The sequence below is a fragment of the Crocuta crocuta genome, unplaced genomic scaffold (genome assembly GCF_008692635.1).
Source record: "Crocuta crocuta isolate KB4526 unplaced genomic scaffold, BGI_CrCroc_1.0 scaffold17, whole genome shotgun sequence".
NCBI lineage: Eukaryota > Metazoa > Chordata > Mammalia > Carnivora > Hyaenidae > Crocuta > Crocuta crocuta.
The window spans coordinates 4,701,764-4,727,542 of record NW_027532041.1 but is presented as its reverse complement, the minus strand read 5'-3'; the positions used below and the strand labels follow the sequence as shown (position 1 = coordinate 4,727,542).

Below are 25,779 nucleotides of genomic sequence, written 5' to 3'. Positions count from 1 at the left end.
ATTTCACAGAAGTTATCCAAAAGCTAAACTGCTAATATACATTTTTGTGTCTTTGTTTCTATTTCAGATCCCCCAGGCCCACCTTCAAATCCACATGTCACTGATACTACCAAGAAATCTGCTTCTTTAGCCTGGGGCAAGCCTCATTATGATGGAGGACTTGAAATCACTGGCTATATTGTAGAGCATCAAAAAGTAGGTGATGAGGCCTGGATAAAAGATACAACAGGAACTGCTCTCCGAATCACTCAATTTGTTGTCTCTGATCTTCACACTAAAGAAAAATACAATTTTAGAATCAGAGCCATCAATGATGCAGGTATTGGGGAGCCAGCAATTATTCCAGATGTTGAAATTGTAGAACGGGAAATGGCTCCTGATTTTGAACTAGATGCTGAGCTTCGAAGAACACTTGTTGTTAGAGCAGGACTCAGCATTAGAATATTCGTGCCAATTAAAGGTCGTCCTGCTCCTGAAGTGACATGGACCAAAGATGGTATCAACCTTAAGAACCGAGCTAACATTGAAAATACAGAATCATTTACTCTTCTGATTATACCAGAATGTAACAGATATGACACTGGTAAATTTGTCATGACCATTGAAAATCCTGCCGGGAAGAAAAGTGGCTTCGTTAATGTCAGAGTCTTGGATACTCCAGGACCTGTCCTTAACCTAAGGCCTACGGATATCACAAAGGACAGTGTCACCCTCCACTGGGACCTCCCTCTGATAGATGGGGGCTCACGTATAACAAACTATATTGTGGAGAAACGAGAAGCCACACGGAAATCTTACTCCACAGCCACCACTAAGTGCCATAAATGCACATATAAAGTTACTGGCTTGTCTGAAGGATGTGAATACTTCTTTAGAGTGATGGCAGAAAATGAATATGGAATTGGTGAGCCAGCAGAAACAACAGAACCTATTAAAGCCTCCGAAGCACCATCACCACCTGACAGTCTTAACATTATGGACATAACTAAGAGCACAGTCAGCCTGGCCTGGCCTAAACCAAAGCACGATGGTGGCAGTAAGATCACTGGCTATGTGATCGAAGCCCAAAGAAAAGGCTCTGACCAATGGACCCATATCACAACGGTGAAGGGGTTAGAATGTGTTGTGAAGAATCTAACTGAAGGGGAAGAATACACCTTCCAAGTGATGGCAGTGAACAGTGCAGGAAGAAGTGCACCTAGAGAAAGCAGACCTGTCATTGTCAAGGAACAGACAATGCTTCCAGAATTGGACCTCCGTGGCATTTATCAGAAATTAGTCATTGCCAGAGCTGGTGACAACATCAAAGTTGAAATTCCAGTGCTTGGTCGACCAAAGCCCACAGTTACATGGAAAAAAGGAGACCAGATTCTTAAACAGACACAGAGAGTTAATTTTGAAAATACAGCAACTTCAACCATCTTAAATATAAATGAGTGTGTAAGAAGTGATAGTGGGCCCTATCCATTAACAGCAAGAAACATTGTAGGAGAGGTTGGTGATACCATCACCATTCAAGTCCATGATATCCCAGGACCACCTACTGGACCAATCAGATTTGATGAAGTTTCCTCTGATTTTATAACCTTCTCTTGGGACCCACCTGAGAATGATGGAGGTGTACCAATAAGCAACTATGTAGTAGAAATGCGACAGACTGACAGTACTACATGGGTTGAGTTAGCCACCACTGTTATACGCACTACCTATAAAGCCACTCGCCTTACTACTGGAGTGGAGTATCAATTCCGGGTAAAAGCTCAAAACAGATATGGAGTTGGACCAGCCATCACCTCAGCATCTGTAGTTGCCAACTATCCATTTAAGGTTCCTGGGCCTCCTGGGACCCCTCAGGTGACTGCAGTTACTAAGGATTCAATTACAATTAGCTGGCATGAACCTCTTACTGATGGTGGAAGCCCCATTTTAGGATATCACATTGAAAGAAAAGAACGCAATGGTATTCTCTGGCAGACTGTGAGCAAAGCATTGGTACCAGGCAACATTTTCAAATCAAGTGGACTTACAGATGGTATTGCTTATGAATTCCGAGTGATTGCAGAAAACATGGCAGGCAAAAGCAAGCCAAGCAAGCCATCTGAACCTATACTTGCCTTAGATCCCATTGACCCACCTGGGAAACCAGTTCCTCTAAATATTACTAGACACACAGTGACACTTAAATGGGCTAAGCCTGAATATACTGGAGGCTTTAAAATTACTAGTTATATAGTTGAAAAGAGAGATCTTCCTAATGGACGGTGGCTGAAAGCCAACTTCAGCAACATATTGGAGAATGAATTTACAGTCAGCGGCCTAACGGAAGATGCTGCCTATGAATTCCGTGTCATTGCCAAAAATGCTGCTGGTGCTATTAGTCCACCATCTGAGCCATCAGATGCTATCACGTGCAGGGATGACATTGAAGCACCAAGGATAATGGTGGATGTTAAATTTAAAGACACAGTTGTATTAAAAGCAGGTGAAGCATTCAAGCTAGAAGCCGATGTCTCAGGTCGCCCACCTCCAACAATGGAATGGACCAAAGATGGAAAGGAGCTTGAAGGCACAGCAAAGTTAGAAATAAGAATTGCAGATTTCTCAACTCATCTGGTAAACAAGGATTCATCAAGAAGAGACAGTGGTGCCTATATCCTTACAGCAACTAATCCTGGTGGTTTTGCTAAGCATATTTTCAATGTCAAAGTTCTAGATAGACCAGGCCCACCTGAAGGACCTTTAGATGTATCTGAGGTGACATCAGAAAAATGTGTATTGTCATGGCTGCCTCCACTGGATGATGGAGGTGCCAAAATTGATCATTACATAGTTCAGAAACGTGAAACCAGCAGATTGGCATGGACAAATGTAGCCTCCGAAGTCCAAGTAACAAAACTAAAGGTCACTAAACTTTTGAAAGGCAATGAATACATATTCCGTGTCATGGCTGTAAATAAATATGGAGTTGGAGAACCACTGGAATCAGAGCCTGTGCTTGCAGTAAATCCTTATGGACCCCCTGATCCACCCAAAAACCCTGAAGTTACAGCTATTACTAAAGATTCAATGGTTGTCTGCTGGGGACATCCTGACTCTGATGGCGGAAGTGAAATCATCAATTACATTGTAGAACGACGTGATAAAGCTGGGCAGCGCTGGGTGAAATGCAACAAAAAAACTCTTACTGATTTAAGATATAAAGTGTCTGGACTGACAGAAGGACATGAATATGAGTTCAGGATTATGGCGGAAAATGCTGCTGGCATTAGTGCACCAAGTTCTACTAGTCCATTTTATAAAGCTTGTGATGCTGTGTTTAAGCCCGGCCCACCAGGTAACCCACGTGTTCTCGATACAAGCCGATCATCCATTTCAATTGCTTGGAATAAACCAATCTATGATGGTGGCTCAGAAATCACTGGGTATATTGTTGAGATTGCCCTGCCAGAGGAAGATGAATGGCGGATCGTCACTCCACCAGCTGGGCTCAAGGCAACTTCCTACACCATCACCAACCTCACAGAGAATCAGGAATATAAAATCCGCATCTATGCCATGAATTCTGAAGGAATGGGAGAACCTGCACTTGTTCCTGGAACTCCAAAGGCTGAAGAAAGGATGCTACCTCCAGAGATTGAACTAGACGCTGACCTGCGCAAAGTTGTTACGATAAGAGCTTGTTGTACCCTGAGACTTTTTGTTCCAATCAAAGGAAGGCCTGCACCTGAGGTGAAGTGGACCCGGGAACATGGAGAATCTTTAGATAAAGCTAGCATTGAATCCACAAGCTCTTACACCCTGCTCATTGTCGGAAATGTAAACAGATTTGACAGTGGCAAATATATACTAACTATAGAAAACAGCTCAGGCAGCAAGTCTGCGTTTGTCAATGTTAGAGTATTAGATACACCAGGCCCTCCACAGGATCTCAAGGTAAAGGAGGTCACTAAGACATCTGTCACATTGACATGGGAGCCTCCCCTCCTTGATGGTGGTTCAAAAATAAAGAACTATATTGTTGAAAAGAGGGAATCAACAAGAAAAGCATATTCAACTGTTGCAACAAATTGCCACAAGACTTCCTGGAAGGTAGACCAGCTTCAAGAAGGGTGTAGTTACTATTTCAGGGTTCTTGCTGAAAATGAATATGGCATCGGGCTGCCTGCTGAAACTGCAGAATCTGTGAAAGCATCAGAACGACCCCTTCCTCCAGGAAAAATAACTTTGATGGATGTCACCAGAAATAGCGTGTCACTCTCTTGGGAAAAACCAGAGCATGATGGAGGCAGCCGAATTCTAGGCTACATTGTTGAGATGCAGAGCAAAGGTAGTGACAAATGGGCCACATGTGCCACAGTCAAAGTCACTGAAGCCACTATAACTGGATTAATTCAGGGTGAAGAATACTCTTTCCGTGTTTCAGCTCAGAATGAAAAGGGTATCAGTGACCCTAGACAACTGAGTGTGCCAGTAATTGCCAAAGATCTTGTCATTCCACCTGCCTTCAAACTCCTGTTCAATACTTTCACTGTACTGGCAGGAGAAGACCTAAAAGTTGATGTGCCATTCATTGGACGCCCTATACCAGCTGTTACCTGGCATAAAGATGATGTACCACTGAAGCAAACAACTAGAGTAAATGCAGAGAGCACGGAAAATAATTCACTACTGACAATAAAGGAAGCCTGCCGAGAAGATGTTGGACATTACACAGTTAAACTGACTAACTCGGCTGGTGAAGCTACTGAAACCCTTAATGTTATTGTTCTTGACAAACCAGGGCCTCCAACTGGACCAGTTAAAATGGATGAAGTGACAGCTGATAGTATCACTCTTTCCTGGGGCCCACCTAAGTATGATGGTGGGAGTTCTATCAATAATTACATTGTAGAAAAACGGGACACTTCCACAACCACCTGGCAAATTGTGTCAGCTACTGTTGCAAGGACAACAATAAAGGCTTGCAGACTAAAGACTGGATGTGAATATCAGTTTAGGATTGCAGCTGAAAACCGATATGGAAAGAGTACCTACCTCAATTCAGAGCCTGTTGTAGCCCAGTATCCATTCAAAGTTCCTGGTCCACCTGGCACACCATTTGTAACACTCTCCTCCAAGGACAGCATGGAAGTACAATGGAATGAGCCAGTTAGTGATGGAGGGAGCAAAGTCATCGGCTATCATCTAGAACGCAAGGAAAGAAACAGTATCCTCTGGGTGAAGTTGAATAAAACACCTATTCCTCAAACCAAGTTTAAAACAACTGGCCTTGATGAAGGCATTGAATATGAATTTAGAGTCTCTGCAGAGAACATCGTGGGCATTGGCAAGCCAAGTAAGGTATCAGAATGCTATGTAGCTCGTGACCCATGTGACCCACCAGGGCGGCCAGAGGCAATTATTGTCACGCGAAATTCTGTGACTCTCCAATGGAAGAAACCCACTTATGATGGTGGCAGCAAGATCACTGGTTATATTGTTGAGAAGAAAGAATTGCCTGAGGGCCGTTGGATGAAGGCCAGTTTTACAAATGTCATTGACACTCAGTTTGAAGTAACTGGCCTAGTTGAAGATCATAGATATGAGTTCCGGGTCATAGCTCGAAATGCCGCAGGAGTGTTTAGTGAGCCTTCAGAAAGCACAGGAGCAATAACAGCAAGGGATGAGGTAGATCCACCACGAATAAGGATGGATCCAAAATACAAAGACACAATTGTGGTTCATGCTGGTGAGTCATTCAAGATTGATGCAGATATTTATGGCAAACCAATACCAACCACTCAGTGGGTAAAAGGTGATCAGGAACTTTCAAATACAGCTCGATTAGAAATAAAGAGCATGGACTTTGCTACCAGCCTCAGCATAAAGGATGCAGTACGCGTCGACAGTGGAAATTATATACTAAAGGCCAAAAACGTTGCAGGGGAGAGATCAGTTACTGTAAACGTCAAAGTTCTTGATAGACCAGGGCCACCTGAAGGACCTGTTGTTATATCAGGAGTGACAGCAGAAAAATGCACACTAGCTTGGAAACCCCCACTACAGGATGGTGGGAGCGATATCATAAATTATATTGTGGAAAGGAGAGAAACCAGCCGCTTAGTTTGGACTCTGGTTGATGCCAATGTGCAAACTCTCAGTTACAAGGTTACTAAGCTTCTTGAAGGCAATGAGTATGTTTTCCGTATAATGGCTGTAAACAAATTCGGTGTCGGTGAACCTCTTGAATCTGAGCCAGTAATTGCCAAGAATCCGTTTGTAGTGCCAGATGCACCAAAGGCTCCAGAAATCACAACAGTGACCAAGGACTCAATGATTGTTGTATGGGAAAGACCAGCATCCGATGGTGGCAGTGAGATTCTTGGATATGTTCTTGAAAAACGGGATAAGGAGGGCATTAGATGGACAAGGTGCCACAAACGCCTGATTGGAGAATTGCGCCTGAGAGTAACTGGACTCCTAGAAAATCATGATTATGAATTCAGAGTCTCAGCCGAGAATGCTGCTGGACTTAGTGAACCAAGCCCGCCTTCTGCTTACCAAAAGGCTTGTGATCCTATTTATAAACCAGGACCTCCAAACAATCCCAAGGTTGTGGATATTACCAGATCTTCTGTCTTCCTTTCTTGGAGCAAACCAATATATGATGGTGGCTGTGAAATCCAAGGATACATTGTTGAAAAATGTGATGTGAGTGTTGGTGAATGGACAATGTGCACTCCACCAACTGGAATCAATAAAACAAATATAGAAATAGAAAAGCTGTTGGAAAAGCATGAATACAACTTCCGCATCTGTGCTGTTAATAAAGCTGGAGTTGGAGAACATGCTGATGTCCCTGGACCTGTTATTGTTGAAGAAAAATTGGAAGCACCAGACATTGAACTTGACCTAGAACTAAGGAAAATTATAAATATAAGGGCAGGTGGCTCCTTAAGGCTGTTTGTTCCTATTAAAGGTCGTCCCACACCAGAAGTTAAATGGGGGAAGATGGATGGTGAAATCCGAGATGCAGCTATAATTGACGTCACTAGCAGTTTCACCTCTCTTGTTCTTGACAATGTCAACCGATATGACAGTGGAAAATATACTCTCACATTAGAAAACAGCAGTGGAACAAAGTCTGCCTTTGTGACTGTGAGAGTCCTAGATACACCAAGTCCACCTGTTAACCTGAAAGTCACAGAAATCACTAAAGACTCTGTATCTATTACATGGGAACCTCCTCTTTTGGATGGGGGATCCAAAATTAAAAATTACATTGTTGAGAAACGTGAAGCCACAAGAAAATCATATGCTGCAGTTGTAACAAATTGCCATAAGAATTCTTGGAAGATCGATCAACTCCAAGAAGGATCCAGTTACTACTTTAGAGTCACAGCTGAGAACGAGTATGGTGTCGGTCTTCCTGCCCACACTACTGATCCAGTTAAAGTTGCAGAAGTCCCGCAACCTCCAGGAAAAATAACTGTGGATGATGTCACCAGAAACAGTGTTTCCTTGAGTTGGACAAAGCCTGAACATGATGGTGGCAGCAAAATCATTCAGTATATTGTGGAAATGCAAGCTAAACATAGTGAGAAATGGTCAGAGTGTGCTCGTGTCAAGTCCCTTGAAGCAGTAATTACTAACCTAACTCAGGGAGAAGAATATCTCTTCAGAGTTGTTGCTGTAAATGAAAAGGGAAGAAGTGATCCTAGGTCCCTTGCAGTTCCAATAGTTGCCAAAGATCTGGTCATTGAGCCAGACGTAAGACCTGCATTCAACAATTACAGTGTACAGGTTGGCCAAGATTTGAAAATAGAAGTGCCAATTTCTGGACGTCCTAAGCCAACCATTACCTGGACTAAAGATGATCTTCCATTGAAGCAGACTACAAGAGTCAATGTTACGGACTCACCTGACCTCACTATACTCAGTATTAAAGACACTCATAAGGATGATGGTGGACATTATGGAATCACAGTTGCTAATGTGGTGGGTCAGAAAACAGCATCCATTGAAATTATAACTCTAGATAAACCCGATCCTCCAAAAGGACCTGTTAAATTTGATGAAGTCAGTGCTGAAAGTATTACACTATCTTGGAATCCCCCAATATATACAGGGGGCTGCCAGATCACCAACTACATTGTTCAGAAAAGAGATACAACCACCACAGTATGGGATACGGTTTCTGCTACTGTTGCCAGAACCACACTCAAAGTGACCAAACTGAAAACTGGTACAGAATACCAATTCAGAATCTTTGCTGAAAACAGATATGGACAAAGCTTTGCCTTGGAGTCTGATCCAATTGTAGCTCAATATCCCTACAAAGAACCAGGCCCCCCGGGCACGCCATTTGCCACCTCCATTTCCAAAGACTCCATGGTCATTCAGTGGCATGAACCAATCAATAATGGTGGAAGCCCAGTCATAGGTTACCACCTTGAGAGGAAAGAAAGAAATAGTATTTTATGGACAAAAGTCAACAAAACTATTATTCATGACACCCAATTTAAAGCAGTCAATCTTGAAGAAGGCATTGAATATGAATTCAGAGTTTATGCTGAAAATATTGTAGGGGTAGGTAAAGCAAGCAAGAATTCTGAATGCTATGTAGCCAGAGACCCCTGTGACCCACCAGGAACACCAGAAGCAATAATGGTTAAAAGAAATGAAATCACTTTACAATGGACCAAACCTGCATATGATGGTGGAAGTGTGATTACAGGTTACATTGTAGAAAAACGTGATTTGCCTGAGGGTCGCTGGATGAAAGCCAGCTTCACAAATGTCATTGAAACTCAATTTACTGTGTCAGGTCTTACTGAAGATCAAAGATATGAGTTCAGAGTCATTGCAAAGAATGCAGCTGGTGCAATAAGTAAACCTTCTGACAGTACCGGACCAATAACTGCCAAGGATGAGGTCGAACTCCCAAGAATTTCAATGGATCCAAAATTCAGAGACACGATAGTGGTAAATGCTGGAGAAACATTCCGGCTTGAGGCTGATGTCTATGGAAAGCCCCTACCGACCATTGAGTGGTTACGAGGAGATAAGGAAATTGAAGAATCTGCCAGATGTGAAATAAAGAACACAGATTTCAAGGCTTTACTTATAGTAAAGGATGCCATTAGAATTGATGGTGGACAGTATATTTTAAGAGCTTCCAATGTTGCAGGTTCTAAGTCATTCCCAGTAAATGTAAAAGTATTAGATAGACCAGGACCTCCAGAAGGGCCAGTCCAGGTTACTGGAGTCACTTCTGAAAAATGCTCTTTAACATGGTCTCCACCACTTCAAGATGGTGGCAGTGACATTTCTCATTATGTTGTTGAAAAGAGAGAAACGAGTCGACTTGCCTGGACTGTTGTTGCTTCAGAGGTTGTGACCAATTCTCTGAAAGTTACCAAACTTTTAGAGGGGAATGAATATATTTTCCGTATAATGGCTGTCAACAAATACGGTGTTGGAGAGCCTTTGGAATCTGCACCAGTACTAATGAAAAATCCATTTGTGCTTCCTGGACCACCAAAAAGCTTGGAAGTCACAAACATTGCCAAGGATTCCATGACCGTCTGTTGGAACCGTCCAGATAGTGACGGTGGAAGTGAGATTATTGGTTACATTGTAGAGAAAAGAGACAGAAGTGGCATTAGGTGGATAAAATGTAATAAACGCCGCATTACAGATTTGCGTCTAAGAGTAACGGGATTAACAGAAGATCATGAGTATGAATTCAGAGTCTCTGCAGAAAATGCTGCTGGAGTTGGAGAACCAAGTCCAGCTACAGTTTATTACAAGGCTTGTGATCCTGTGTTCAAACCTGGCCCACCCACAAATGCACACATTGTAGACACCACTAAAAATTCAATCACACTCGCCTGGGGTAAGCCCATCTACGATGGTGGCAGTGAGATCCTAGGATATGTAGTAGAAATCTGTAAAGCAGATGAAGAGGAATGGCAAATAGTTACTCCACAGACTGGCGTGAGAGTCACACGATTTGAAATTTCAAAACTCATTGAGCACCAAGAGTATAAAATACGAGTCTGTGCCCTCAATAAAGTTGGTTTAGGTGAGGCTACATCCGTTCCTGGTACTGTGAAACCAGAAGATAAACTTGAAGCACCTGAACTTGACCTGGACTCTGAATTAAGGAAAGGAATCGTTGTAAGAGCTGGTGGATCTGCCAGAATTCACATTCCATTCAAGGGTCGCCCAACACCTGAGATCACTTGGTCTCGAGAGGAAGGCGAATTCACAGATAAGGTCCAAATTGAAAAGGGAGTAAACTATACTCAACTATCCATTGATAACTGTGATAGAAATGATGCTGGAAAATACATTCTCAAGCTGGAAAACAGCAGTGGATCTAAATCTGCTTTTGTAACAGTGAAAGTTCTTGACACCCCAGGACCACCACAGAATTTGACAGTCAAAGAAGTGAAAAAAGATTCTGTCCTTCTGGTATGGGAACCACCCATCATTGATGGGGGTTCAAAGGTCAAGAACTATGTTATTGACAAACGTGAGTCAACCAGAAAAGCATATGCTAATGTGAGTAGTAAATGCGGTAAAACAAGCTTCAAAGTTGAGAATCTTACAGAAGGAGCCATTTATTACTTCAGAGTTATGGCTGAAAATGAATTTGGAGTTGGTGTTCCAGTGGAAACTATTGATGCTGTGAAAGCTGCTGAACCTCCTTCCCCACCAGGAAAAGTTACACTCACTGATGTGTCCCAGACCAGTGCATCGTTGATGTGGGAGAAACCGGAACATGATGGTGGTAGCAGAGTCTTGGGATATGTTGTTGAAATGCAGCCTAAAGGAACAGAAAAATGGAGCGTTGTGGCTGAATCCAAAGTCTGTAATGCAGTTGTTACTAGTTTGAGTTCTGGACAAGAATATCAGTTCCGTGTCAAGGCTTACAATGAGAAAGGACAAAGCGATCCAAGAGTGCTTGGTGTTCCTGTGATAGCCAAGGACTTGACTATACAGCCCAGTTTTAGGTTACCATTTAACACATACAGTGTCCAAGCTGGGGAAGATCTTAAAATTGAAATTCCAGTTATCGGCCGACCAAGACCTAAAATTTCATGGGTCAAAGATGGTGAACCTCTTAAACAGACAACAAGAGTAAATGTTGAGGAAACAGCTACTTCAACTATTCTGCACATTAAAGAGAGTAGCAAAGATGACTTTGGAAAATACACTGTAACAGCGACAAATAGTGCAGGTACAGCAACAGAAAATCTCAGCATTATTGTTTTGGAAAAGCCTGGACCTCCAGTTGGACCAGTTCGGTTTGATGAAGTTAGTGCAGACTTTGTGGTCATATCTTGGGAACCTCCAGCCTATACTGGTGGCTGCCAAATAAGCAACTACATCGTAGAGAAGCGAGATACAACCACCACCACTTGGCATGTGGTATCAGCAACAGTTGCAAGAACAACAATAAAAGTAACCAAACTGAAAACAGGCACTGAGTACCAGTTCAGAATTTTTGCAGAAAACAGGTATGGAAAAAGTGCCCCTCTGGATTCTAAACCAGTTATTGTACAATATCCATTTAAAGAACCTGGACCACCTGGAACTCCTTTTGTGACATCAATTTCAAAAGACCAAATGATTGTGCAGTGGCATGAGCCAGTTAATGATGGAGGTAGCAAAGTTATTGGCTACCATCTTGAACAGAAAGAAAAGAACAGCATTTTATGGGTCAAATTAAATAAGACTCTCATTCAAGACACCAAATTCAAAACCACTGGGCTTGACGAAGGCCTTGAGTATGAGTTCAAAGTTTCTGCTGAAAATATTGTTGGCATTGGCAAGCCTAGCAAAGTGTCAGAATGCTTTGTCGCTCGTGATCCATGTGACCCACCTGGTCGCCCTGAAGCTATTGTTATTACAAGAAACAATGTCACACTGAAATGGAAGAAACCTGCCTATGATGGTGGTAGCAAAATAACAGGTTATATTGTAGAAAAGAAAGATCTACCTGATGGCCGCTGGATGAAAGCCAGCTTTACCAATGTATTAGAAACTGAATTTACAGTGAGTGGACTTGTAGAAGACCAAAGATATGAATTTAGAGTAATTGCAAGAAATGCAGCTGGCAACTTTAGTGAGCCATCTGAAAGCACTGGTGCCATCACTGCAAGAGATGAAATTGATGCACCAAATGCCTCGATGGATCCAAAATATAAAGATGTAATCGTTGTTCATGCAGGAGAGACTTTTGTCCTTGAAGCTGATATCCGTGGCAAACCTATACCTGATATTGTTTGGTCAAAAGATGGAAGAGAGCTTGAAGAAACAGCTGCTAGGATGGAAATTAAGTCCACTATTCAGAAAACCACTCTTGTTGTCAAAGACTGTATACGTACTGATGGAGGACAATATATTCTGAAACTCAGCAATGTTGGTGGTACAAAGTCTATACCCATCACTGTAAAGGTACTTGACAGGCCAGGGCCCCCTGAAGGACCTCTGAAAGTTTCTGGAGTTACTGCTGAGAAATGTTACCTGGCATGGAACCCACCTTTACAAGATGGTGGTGCTAGTATTTCACATTACATCATTGAAAAGAGAGAAACAAGCAGACTCTCCTGGACCCAGGTTTCAACTGAGGTACAGGCCCTTAACTACAAAGTCACTAAACTTCTTCCTGGCAATGAGTACATTTTCCGTGTCATGGCTGTGAATAAATATGGAATTGGAGAGCCTTTGGAATCTGAGCCTGTTATAGCCTGTAATCCTTATAAACCACCAGGTCCTCCTTCACCACCTGAAGCCTCAGCAATCACTAAAGACTCTATGGTAGTAACGTGGACACGCCCAGCGGATGATGGAGGTGCTGAAATTGAGGGCTACATTCTTGAAAAACGAGATAAGGAAGGTATCAGATGGACCAAGTGCAATAAGAAAACACTAACAGATCTCCGATTCAGAGTAACTGGTCTTACCGAAGGTCATTCCTATGAGTTCAGAGTTGCTGCTGAAAATGCGGCTGGTGTGGGTGAACCTAGTGAGCCATCTGTTTTCTATCGTGCATGTGATGCTTTGTATCCACCAGGTCCACCAAGTAATCCAAAAGTAACAGATACTTCCAGATCTTCTGTCTCCCTGGCATGGAATAAGCCAATTTATGATGGTGGTGCACCTGTTAAGGGCTATGTTGTTGAGGTCAAAGAAGCCGCTGCTGATGAATGGACAATTTGCACTCCACCAACAGGATTACAAGGAAAGCAGTTCACAGTGACCAAGCTTAAAGAAAATACTGAATATAACTTCCGTATTTGTGCCATCAATTCTGAAGGTGTAGGTGAACCTGCAACTATACCTGGCTCAGTTGTTGCTAAAGAGAGGCTAGAGCCACCAGAAATAGAACTGGATGCTGATCTCAGAAAGGTGGTCGTTCTGCGTGCAAGTACTACTTTACGCTTATTTGTCACCATCAAAGGTCGGCCAGAACCTGAAGTTAAATGGGAAAAGGCCGAAGGCATCCTCACTGAGAGGGCCCAGATTGAGGTGACCAGCTCATACACAATGTTGGTAATTGATAATGTTACCAGATTTGATAGCGGTCGTTATAATCTGACACTAGAAAATAACAGTGGCTCCAAAACAGCTTTTGTGAACGTCAGAGTTCTTGACTCACCCAGTGCCCCTGTGAATTTGAATGTAAGAGAGGTAAAGAAAGACTCGGTGACATTGTCTTGGGAACCACCACTTATTGATGGTGGGGCTAAGATTACAAACTACATTGTTGAAAAACGGGAAACTACAAGAAAAGCATATGCTACTGTTACAAACAATTGCACTAAGAATTCTTTTAAAATCGAAAATCTACAGGAAGGATGTTCTTACTACTTCCGAGTCTTGGCTTCCAATGAATATGGGATTGGTTTGGCAGCTGAAACAGCTGAACCTGTTAAAGTTTCTGAACCACCCCTCCCACCTGGAAGAGTAACTCTTGTCGATGTGACCCGTAACACAGCTACAATTAAGTGGGAGAAACCAGAAAGTGATGGTGGCAGCAAAATTACTGGTTATGTAGTTGAAATGCAGACTAAAGGGAGTGAAAAATGGAGCACCTGCACACAAGTCAAGACTCTAGAAGCAACTATATCTGGGCTAACTGCTGGAGAAGAGTATACCTTCAGGGTAGTTGCAGTTAATGAAAAGGGAAGAAGTGATCCAAGACAACTTGGAGTGCCAGTAATTGCAAGGGATATTGAAATAAAGCCCTCAGTTGAGCTTCCTTTCAATACTTTCAATGTTAAGGCTAGAGACCAACTTAAGATTGATGTTCCATTTAAAGGAAGACCTCAAGCTACTGTAAGCTGGAAAAAAGATGGTCAGATTCTCAAAGAAACCACAAGGGTCAATGTTTCTACTTCAAAGACTGTAACATCACTATCTATTAAGGAAGCTTCAAGGGAAGATGTTGGAACTTATGAATTGTGTGTTTCAAACAGTGCTGGATCCATAACAGTTCCTATTACTGTAATTGTCCTTGACAGACCAGGACCTCCAGGACCTGTACATATTGATGAAGTTAGCTGTGACAATGTAACAATTTCTTGGAATCCTCCAGAATATGATGGTGGATGCCAAATTAGCAATTACATCGTTGAGAAGAGAGAAACCACTTCTACAACATGGCACACAGTTTCACAAGCGGTTGCAAGAACATCCATTAAAATAGTTCGTCTGACAACAGGAAGTGAGTATCAGTTCCGTGTTTGTGCAGAAAACCGCTATGGCAAGAGCTCCTACAGTGAATCTTCACCTGTTGTTGCAGAGTATCCATTCAGCCCCCCAGGTCCTCCTGGTACTCCTAAAGTTGTGCATGCCACAAAATCTACCATGGTTGTAACCTGGCAAGTGCCAGTAAATGATGGAGGAAGTCAAGTAATTGGCTATCACCTTGAATATAAAGAGAGAAGCAGCATTCTTTGGTCAAAAGCAAATAAACTCCTCATCACTGATACTCAAATGAAAGTCTCTGGCCTTGATGAAGGACTTCTGTATGAGTATCGTGTATATGCTGAGAATATTGCTGGAATTGGTAAATGCAGTAAGTCTTGTGAGCCAGTCCCTGCAAGAGATCCTTGTGACCCTCCTGGACAACCTGAAGTCACAAATATCACAAGAAAGTCAGTGTCACTTAAATGGTCTAAACCACATTATGATGGTGGAGCTAAGATCACAGGATACATCATTGAACGTAGAGAACTACCTGATGGCCGGTGGCTGAAATGCAATTTTACTAATATACAAGAAACATACTTTGACGTTACTGAACTAACTGAAGATCAGCGTTATGAATTCCGGGTGTTTGCAAAGAATGCTGCTGACTCCATTAGTGAACCATCTGAATCCACTGGACCTATTACAGTTAAAGACGATGTTGAGGCTCCAAGAATTATGATGGATGTCAAGTTCCGAGACGTTATTGTTGTCAAAGCTGGAGAGGTGCTTAAGATAAATGCAGATATTGCAGGGCGGCCGCTGCCAGTAATTTCCTGGGCCAAGGATGGTGTAGAAATTGAAGAACGAGCAAGAACAGAAATTGTCTCAACGGACTATGATACTATGTTAACAGTGAAAGACTGTGTCAGACGAGACACCGGGCAGTATGTACTAACACTGAAGAATGTTGCAGGAACTCGGTCTATGGCAATTAATTGCAAGGTACTTGATAAGCCTGGCCCACCAGCAGGACCACTTGAAATTAATGGCCTCACAGCTGAGAAATGCTCTCTTTCCTGGGGACCACCCCAAGAAAATGGTGGCGCAGATATTGACTATTACATTGTAGAAAAACGTGAAACAAGCCGCCTTGCGTGGACAATATGTGAAGGAGAATTGAGGACAACATCCTGTAAAGTAACCAAGTTACTCAAAGGCAATGAATACATCTTTAGAGTAACCGGCGTTAATAAATATGGTGTTGGTGAGTCCCTAGAGAGTGTGGCAGTAAAGGCACTAGATCCATTTACAGTTCCGAGTCCACCGACATCTTTGGAAATTACATCTGTGACCAAAGAGTTCATGACACTTTGCTGGTCAAGACCTGAGAGTGATGGAGGCAGTGAAATCTCTGGATATATAATTGAAAGGCGAGAGAAAAACGGCCTACGATGGGTGCGTGTAAACAAAAAACCAGTTTATGATCTGAGAGTGAAATCAACTGGACTTCGGGAAGGAGGTGAATATGAGTACCGGGTTTATGCGGAAAACGCTGCTGGACTGAGCCTTCCGAGTGAACCCTCTCCCTTAATTCGGGCAGAAGATCCAGTATTCTTACCGTCTCCTCCATCCAAACCCAGAATTGTGGACTCAGGCAAGACAAATATAACTATTAGCTGGGTTAAGCCCTTGTTTGATGGTGGGGCCCCAGTAACTGGATACACTGTAGAATACAAAAAGTCTGATGAGACTGAATGGGAAACTGCCATTCAGAACTTAAGAGGCACAGAATATACCATAGGTGGACTAACAACAGGAGCTGAATATGTTTTCAGAGTAAGATCTATCAATAAGGTCGGTGCTAGTGATCCCAGTGACAGCTCTGATCCCCAAATAGCAAAAGAAAGAGAAGAAGAACCTGTATTTGATCTTGACAGTGAAATGAAGAAGACCTTGACTGTCAAGGCTGGTGCCTCATTTACCATGACCATACCTTTCCGAGGAAGACCAGTACCTAGCGTCTCGTGGAGTAAGCCAGACACTGACCTCCGCACTAGAGCTTATATTGATTCCACAGACTCTCGCACATCACTTACTATTGAAAATGCCAACAGAAATGATTCTGGAAAATACACATTAACAATTCAGAATATTTTGAACACTGCTTCAATGACCTTAGTTGTCAAAGTTTTAGATTCTCCTGGTCCTCCAGCCAATATTACTGTACACGATGTAACCAAAGAGTCTGCAGTATTATCCTGGGATGTTCCTGAAAACGATGGTGGAGCACCAGTGAAGAATTACCACATTGAAAAACGTGAGGCCAGTATGAAAGCATGGGTCTCTGTGACCAACAACTGTAACCGCCTCTCCTACAAAGTCACCAACTTACAAGAAGGGGCAATTTACTACTTCCGAGTCTCTGGAGAAAATGAGTTTGGTGTTGGTGTACCAGCAGAAACAAAAGAAGGAGTAAAAATAACAGGTATGTTTTAAGAACAAAGAACAACTTATACCTATATTAATTTTCCTAGAATACTATGAACCATTCTAATTAGTTTCACTCAATTTTAAAGGCTCTTAGTTCACACCTCAACAATTCATAGTATAGCACAACATGAAATCTCTAATAGAGAAAGTTGTTCGTTGATAAAAAATTGCAAATTTACATAACTGGAATTGGATAATATATGTTGAATTTAAGCATAACTGAATTTGACTGCACATACATAATAGTATGTGAGTACAAAAATATTGTAAGATTATTCATCTTATTCCTCATTTTTGTACCCATGATAAATTTGGGAAAAATTTTACCATTTAATCAAGTCATATGACACTTAATTTGAATTGGACTCCAATGACATATCATGACATCTAATGAGGAAGCTTTGCTTGGCTCAGAAGCTAAGCTGGTCACATAAAAAGATTCAAATCTAAGTATGTAGCCTTCATTTAAAATTTTTCTTTGACAATGCAGAAAGAACACATATGGGGGGTGGAGAATGTTGTAATAATCCCCCTTTTTTTTTTTTTACGTTTTACTTTCTTAGAAAAACCAAGCCCACCTGAAAAACTTGGAGTAACGGGTGTATCCAAAGATAGTGTTTCACTGACCTGGTTGAAGCCAGAACACGATGGTGGAAGCAGAATTGTACACTACGTCGTTGAAGCACTAGAAAAGGGACAGAAAAACTGGGTTAAATGTGCAGTGGTGAAATCAACCCATCATGTTGTTTCTGGTCTGAGGGAGAATTCTGAATACTTTTTCCGGGTGTTTGCTGAAAATCAAGCTGGTCTGAGTGACCCAAGAGAGCTTCTGCTTCCTGTTCTTATTAAGGAACAACTGGGTAGGTCTAATTTTTATGTAAAAGCAAAATTTGAAACGGCTTGCTTAATTTTTTAGAAACTCTTTTTCACCTTCGTCTGACATATTCTTATTTTCCAGAACCACCTGAAATTGATATGAAGAATTTCCCAAGTCATACTGTATATGTTAGAGCTGGCTCAAACCTTAAAGTTGACATTCCAATTTCTGGAAAACCACTGCCCAAAGTGACCTTATCAAGAGATGGTGTCTCCCTGAAAGCAACCATGAGATTTAATACTGAAATTACTGCTGAGAACCTGACCATCAATCTCAAAGAAAGCGTTCCTGCTGATGCTGGAAGATATGAGATCACTGCTGCCAACTCCAGTGGAGCCACCAAAGCTTTCATTAACATCATTGTATTGGACAGGCCTGGTCCCCCAACCGGCCCTGTTGTTATTAGCAATATAACAGAAGAAAGCGTGACTCTCAAATGGGAGCCACCCAAGTATGACGGTGGAAGTCAAGTTACCAACTACATTGTACTCAAGAGAGAGACAAGTACTGCAGTCTGGACTGAAGTGTCTGCAACAGTTGCAAGGACCATGATTAAAGTCATGAAACTGACCACAGGAGAAGAATACCAATTTCGCATCAAGGCAGAAAATCGCTTTGGCATAAGTGATCACATAGATTCAGCTTGCGTGATTGTCAAATTACCATACAGTAAGTTGTCAAACTTCTCAGAGATCCCAGGTTTTCATTTACATACGTGTTTTAAATGTCTGTACTAACCTAAGGAACTCCTGTCTTTGTAGCAACACCTGGACCACCATCTACGCCATGGGTCACTAATGTTACTCGAGAAAGTATCACTGTGGGCTGGCATGAACCAGTGTCCAATGGAGGCAGTGCAGTTATTGGCTACCACCTGGAAATGAAAGACAGAAACAGTATTTTATGGCAAAAAGCCAACAAACTGGTCATCCGCACAACTCACTTCAAAGTCACGACAATCAGTGCTGGACTTATTTATGAATTCAGGGTATATGCCGAAAATGCTGCTGGTGTTGGAAAACCCAGCCATCCTTCTGAACCAGTCCTAGCCATTGATGCCTGTGGTATGTATTTTCCACAGGAAGGATGATTCTATTTAAAAATGCAAATCTTATTTCTGAAATGCAAAATAATGTTGACAGAAGTTCTACTGATTTGCTTTCTCTTATTTCCTCAGAACCCCCAAGAAATGTCCGTATCACTGATATTTCCAAGAACTCTGTCAACCTTTCATGGCAACAACCAGCTTTCGACGGAGGAAGCAAAATTACAGGCTACATTGTTGAGAGACGAGACCTTCCGGATGGCAGATGGACCAAGGCCAGCTTCACCAATGTTATCGAGACTCAATTCACGGTCTCTGGCTTGACTCAGAATTCCCAGTATGAATTCCGGGTTTTGGCTAGGAATGCTGTTGGTTCGGTCAGCAATCCATCAGAGGTTGTAGGCCCCATTACGTGCATTGATTCTTATGGTGAGCATTTTTAGAACTTTGAATCCCAGTAGAATTTTAACCTAGTATCTTTCCTTACTTTTTCTGGTCCTAATCTATAGAATAACTTGATTATGCACCTTAACTTAGATATTTGAAGAAATTATATGAACTAGCTGGGAGTCTCAGGAAAATTCCTTAATCTCTCCTGGTCTCTTAACTGTAAAATGTGAGATTTGGACTACAGGATACCTAAAGTCCTTTCTAACTTCAACCGTTTAGGATTCTTTGATTGTATTTATGAGTTAGCGCTTTCCCTTTTTTTTCCATTTTAAACTGTGAGAGTTAATAATTAAAACCATGGTTGAGTGCTCAGAGAATATTCCTTTTACATAAATCAAAGACTAAACAGGCATTGATGATAATATTAGCAGCAGCTAACATAAACTGGGGAATTTTCATGAATTCTCTGCCTAATTCTAACAGCCCTAATATTATCCCATTTTACAGAAGAGAAACTGAGGTTTAGAGGGTTTATGTAACTTTCCCAACACCAAGCAGCTCATCAGTATACAGTGGGAATTCAATGAGACAGACTCCAGAACTCTCTCTACATGGCTGTCATTCCAAAATACACATACTTGACTGCTGTAGAAGATAAAGAACACATTTAGCTCAACAGTGGTTTCAAAACTAAAATTTCATGAGGGTCAGGTACCCTGTGATACTCTTTTTAAAAGTTCCTGGTGTTCAAGGAGTCTCTATGGTGTCTGGGCAGAAGGCTCCACCCCTGTTCTCATGCTGAGACCCTCAAGGCTGCTCTTTATGAATCAGGCCTTGTGAACACTGTTGTGAGACTGTGAAGCAAGTCAAATTTCTCAAATTTAGTTTCTCACAAGTCCTAAGCTTCCAATAAACCTGGAAGGAAATCTGCCCAGTGAAATACTCTGTGAGTAAAGAATTCAGACTTCAAGAATCAGACTTGAACATCCCACACTCAGGAATCAGTGAACTGGGAAGGGAAAATAACAAGAATAGGAGACAGAGGAAAAGAAAGGAGACTCTGAAATGAAAGAAAACATATAATGCAGCTTCTTCAGGGATGTTCTCACAACCATATCCCATTTTATCCTTGGAATTAAATACCTGATAGACTTTAAAATACATTTCAAAGGCATTGAAGTCCCTGTGTAGTCAGTGTGTCGTTGAAGGGCAGAGCTTCGTCACAACCTTTCTTCCCCATCTGGGATAGAAGCATGGCTTGTAAAATTTTACTGTTTAAAATAATAGGTAAATAAAACTAGAACTACCGTGTAAAAAAAAAAAAGTACTATATTACTTAATAAAGGCCACTGGCCTTACTTTGAAGTTGCAATTATTTTTTCCATACTTGTGATCTTTTAAATATTTCTCATCTGTTTCACTTGCAGGTGGACCTGTAATTGATTTGCCTCTAGAATATACAGAAGTTGTCAAATATAGAGCAGGTACATCTGTGAAGCTCAGAGCTGGCATTTCTGGGAAACCTGAACCTACAATTGAGTGGTATAAAGATGATAAAGAGTTACAAACCAATGCACTGGTGTGTGTTGAAAATACCACTGGCCTTGCATCTATACTCATCAAAGATGCAAATCGCCTTAACAGTGGAAGCTATGAATTAAAACTAAGGAATGCCATGGGCTCAGCCTCAGCCACCATCAGAGTACAGATCCTTGGTAGGTGCTGATTATAGATCAACATCATATTTTGTTATCTAAAACTTAGCAATTTTAAATGAGGAGTCTTTTAAAAAGTACTGATGTATTGTTTCATTCTTTCATTAACAGACAAACCAGGACCTCCAGGTGGACCAATTGAATTTAAGACTGTCACTGCTGGAAAGATAACTCTGCTCTGGCACCCTCCAGCGGATGATGGCGGTGCAAAAATCACTCACTATATCGTGGAAAAACGTGAGACAAGCCGCGTAGTGTGGTCTATGGTGTCCGAAAATTTGGAAGAGTGCATCATTACAACCACCAAAATCATCAAAGGAAATGAATACGTCTTCCGGGTTCGAGCCGTGAACAAATATGGAATTGGCGATCCACTGGAATCTGATCCAGTGGTAGCAAAGAATGCATTTGGTGAGACATAATTTCACTAGGAAACTGAAATCAAATGCTTGAAAATTTCACAAACTATCCTGCTAGCTTGTGAATATGTTTTTTAGAATGATTTTTATTTTCTTTTGTCTCACATCTCCCCTCACTATTATCCTTTTCATAGGGTGGAAAGTATAATAAGTAAAACTACTATTCTTGCATAGGATTTGAAGATTGAAAGGTAGAATTTATCAGTGGTGTTGATCCTTCAAACTCCTTTTCCTTTTCTTTCTAAACAGTTACTCCTGGGCCTCCAGGCGTACCAGAGGTAACACAGATTACCAAGAATTCAATGACTGTTGTCTGGAGCAGGCCAATTGCTGATGGTGGTAGTGAAGTAAGTGGCTATTTCCTTGAGAAAAGAGACAAGAAAAGCCTCGGATGGTTTAAAGTCCTAAAGGAGACTATCCGGGACACCAGAGAGAAAGTGACAGGACTCACAGAAAACAGTGACTATCAATACCGAGTTTGTGCTGTAAATGCTGCTGGTCAAGGTCCATTTTCTGAACCATCTGACTTCTACAGAGCTGCTGATCCTATTGGTAAGTGCTCATAAATGCCGCATCTTTGCTATGTCTCTTTGAGGTCACTAAATTGTACATGATTGGGTAATTATCATATTATGAATGGTCATTCCAGACCCTCCAGGCCCACCAGCTAAGATAAGAATTGCAGATTCAACCAAATCATCCATCACCCTTGGCTGGAGTAAACCTGTCTATGATGGAGGCAGCACTGTTACTGGATATGTTGTCGCAATGAGACAAGGAGAGGAAGAGGAATGGACTGTTGTCTCTACCAAGGGAGAAGTCAGAACTACAGAATATGTGGTATCTAACCTGAAACCTGGAGTCAACTACTACTTCCAGGTGTCTGCTATAAACTGTGCTGGACAGGGAGAACCTATAGAAATGACTGAACCTGTACAAGCTAAAGATATACTTGGTATGTACCCACTGGAATGGTTATGTGTTTATTTTTTTTATTAGAGTGCTTCCAAGAAATCATTCATTTTCTTGCTTTAAAATTTGAAACATGTCCATTTTATGTCTACAGAGGAACCAGAGATTGACCTAGATGTGGCTCTCAGAACCTCTGTTATAGCTAAAGCCGGTGAAGATGTACACGTGTTGATTCCCTTTAAAGGCAGACCTCCACCAACTGTCACATGGAGAAAGGATGAGAAGAATCTGGGCAGTGATGCCAGATACAACATTCAAAACACTGATTCATCTTCCTTACTAATTATTCCTCAAGTCACTCGCAATGATACAGGAAAATATATTCTCACAATCGAAAATGGCATTGGTCAACCAAAGTCTTCGACTGTGAGCGTTAAGGTGCTTGATACACCAGCTGCCTGCCAGAAGCTACAGGTTAAACATGTTTCTCAAGGCACAGTCACTTTGTTCTGGGATCCTCCTCTCATTGATGGAGGATCTCCCATAATTAATTATATCATTGAAAAGAGAGATGCCACCAAGAGAACATGGTCTTCAGTGTCACACAAATGTTCCAGTACATCTTTTAAGATAACAGATTTGTCAGAGAAAACTGCTTTCTTCTTCAGAGTTCTTGCAGAAAATGAAATTGGAATTGGGGAACCCTGTGACACTACAGAGCCAGTGAAGCCTGCTGAAGTACCAGCTCCCATACGCGATCTCTCAATGAAAGACTCCACAAAGACATCTGTTACCCTGCACTGGACCAAGCCTGACTTTGACGGTGGTAGTGTCATCACAGAATATGTCGTGGAAAGAAAAGGTAAAGGTGAACCAACATGGTCACATGCTGGCATAAGTAAGACCTGTGAAATCGAAGTTGGCCAACTTAAGGAACAGTCAGTCCTGGAATTCAGAGTGTCTGCGAAAAATGAGAAAGGACTGAGTGATCCTGTCACCATTGGGCCAATTACAGTGAAAGAACTTATAATTACACCTGAAGTTGACCTGTCAGAAATCCCTGGGGCACAAGTCGCTGTGAGAATTGGGCATAATGTACACCTGGAATTACCTTATAAAGGAAAACCCAAACCATCCATCAGTTGGCTGAAAGATGGTTTGCCATTGAAAGAAAGCGAGTATGTTCGTTACGGTAAAACCGAAAACAAAATTACTTTGAATATTAAGAATGTCAAGAAGGAGAACGGAGGAAAATACACTATTATTCTTGATAATGCAGTTTGTAGAAACTCATTTCCCATTACAATCATCACACTTGGCCCACCATCAAAGCCCAAAGGACCCATTCGATTTGATGAAATCAAGGCTGACAGTGTCATCATGTCATGGGACGTGCCCGAAGATGACGGAGGAGGAGAAATTACTTGCTACAGCATTGAGAAGCGAGAAGCTTCACAAACTAATTGGAAGATGGTGTGTTCAAGTGTTGCCAGGACAACTTTCAAAGTTCCTAATCTAATCAAAGATTCTGAATACCAGTTTAGAGTTAGGGCAGAAAACAGATATGGAGTCAGCCAGCCACTTGTCTCAAACATTATTGTGGCAAAACACCAGTTCAGGATTCCTGGCCCCCCAGGAAAGCCAGTTATATACAATGTGACCTCTGATGGCATGTCACTAACTTGGGATGCTCCAGTGTATGATGGTGGTTCAGAAGTTACTGGATTCCATGTTGAAAAGAAAGAAAGAAACAGTATCCTCTGGCAAAGAATTAATACGACACCCATATCTGGAAGAGAATATAGAGCTACTGGACTAATGGAAGGCCTAGACTACCAGTTCCGTGTATATGCTGAAAATTCTGCTGGCCTAAGCTCGCCCAGTGACCCAAGCAAATTTACGTTAGCTGTTTCCCCAGTAGGTAAGTAATTGAATTTTATTCAAGCATATTTAATTCAGCAATGGAATGTGTTACTAACAAAAAATCAAATACTGCTTTTCTTCCATGTTTCACCTTCCCACATATCTTCTGGTCACTCGAGAGCAGGTCAAATAAAGCAAAGGAAATGATTTTAAGTCAGTCTAATAAAATAACTTAAAGTTCTTTTTAAGGACCATGCTATAAAAAATTGAAGTTAAAAGGAGTTTGAGGGATTTATTCACTTTACTTTTCTCCCATTGCTAATGAAGAATTGATTATAGAAATGATGTAATTTAATGTTATGCATGTAATTTCCATATAATTTTTTAGACCCACCTGGCACTCCTGACTATATTGATGTCACCCGGGAAACCATCACACTTAAATGGAACCCACCATTGCGTGATGGAGGCAGTAAGATTGTGGCCTACAGCATTGAGAAACGGCAAGGGAGTGATCGTTGGGTCAGATGCAACTTTACTGATGTCAGTGAATGTCAGTACACAGTCACAGGACTTAGTCCTGGGGATCGATATGAGTTCAGAATAATTGCAAGAAATGCCGTTGGAACTATAAGTCCGCCCTCACAGTCTTCTGGCATTATCATGACGAGAGATGAAAGTGGTAAGCATTTACAACTGATTTCCAAATATAATTAAAACCATTCACACTTTTTAAAGATACTTTTGGCCCCTGGTCTGTAAAGGGGGGAACAGGAACCTCATTTCATACAGATTACTGAGGGTTGTTGTGTGGATGGGTTAGATTTTCTACCTTTCAGATAAAGAGAAGCAAAAACAACATAATTGGCATCAATTCTTTTTACCATGACTGTTGTTTCACTTCATTCCCATATAAATAGCATGCAAGTGGGAATGAGTTTTTGACTCACTAACTTCATTTATAATAAAGAAAAACCACTCTCAAGAATAAATGTCAAGCTTTACTGAAGTTACTAAACTACAACATACACCCAACAGTGCCATCATTTTGCTGGAGTGCAGCTGATAACCTCTTAAAGGAGGTTTTGTTTGACTATACAGCAGCATTAAGAAGTAAATGACCTACAAGTGTTTCTCTTTTTATAAGTGGCAATGCAAGATTAATAACATGACAGACATAAAAAGGAGATAACCTAATAGCATGCAGATGTTCAACCCCATAATCTAAATTCTCAATTATCAATCCTACTTTCATAATAGCCTTTGATAACACAAGATAAACATTACCTTCCATGCTTTAGGATGGTGCTACTGAAAAACACATTCATGTTTTTATTAAGCCAAACTAACACATATTATTTCTTTTTTTTTTTTTTTTTT

The 25,779-nt window shown here is 41.4% G+C and overlaps 1 protein-coding gene across 5 annotated transcripts in view; it reads left to right on the top strand.

Annotated features, from left to right (window-relative positions):
• Positions 1 to 25,779, top strand: part of TTN (titin) — a 272,276-nt gene that overhangs the window by 221,321 nt on the left and 25,176 nt on the right. For all 5 annotated transcript variants that reach the window (XM_077776374.1, XM_077776372.1, XM_077776373.1 and 2 more), the window contains 11 exons: positions 68 to 17,173; positions 17,742 to 18,038; positions 18,137 to 18,724; positions 18,817 to 19,119; positions 19,233 to 19,529; positions 20,918 to 21,205; positions 21,317 to 21,616; positions 21,874 to 22,176; positions 22,274 to 22,579; positions 22,691 to 24,457; positions 24,788 to 25,081. In XM_077776374.1, coding sequence (XP_077632500.1) covers positions 68 to 17,173; positions 17,742 to 18,038; positions 18,137 to 18,724; positions 18,817 to 19,119; positions 19,233 to 19,529; positions 20,918 to 21,205; positions 21,317 to 21,616; positions 21,874 to 22,176; positions 22,274 to 22,579; positions 22,691 to 24,457; positions 24,788 to 25,081 — 21,849 coding nt within the window. The remainder of the gene's footprint in view (positions 1 to 67; positions 17,174 to 17,741; positions 18,039 to 18,136; positions 18,725 to 18,816; positions 19,120 to 19,232; positions 19,530 to 20,917; positions 21,206 to 21,316; positions 21,617 to 21,873; positions 22,177 to 22,273; positions 22,580 to 22,690; positions 24,458 to 24,787; positions 25,082 to 25,779) is intronic.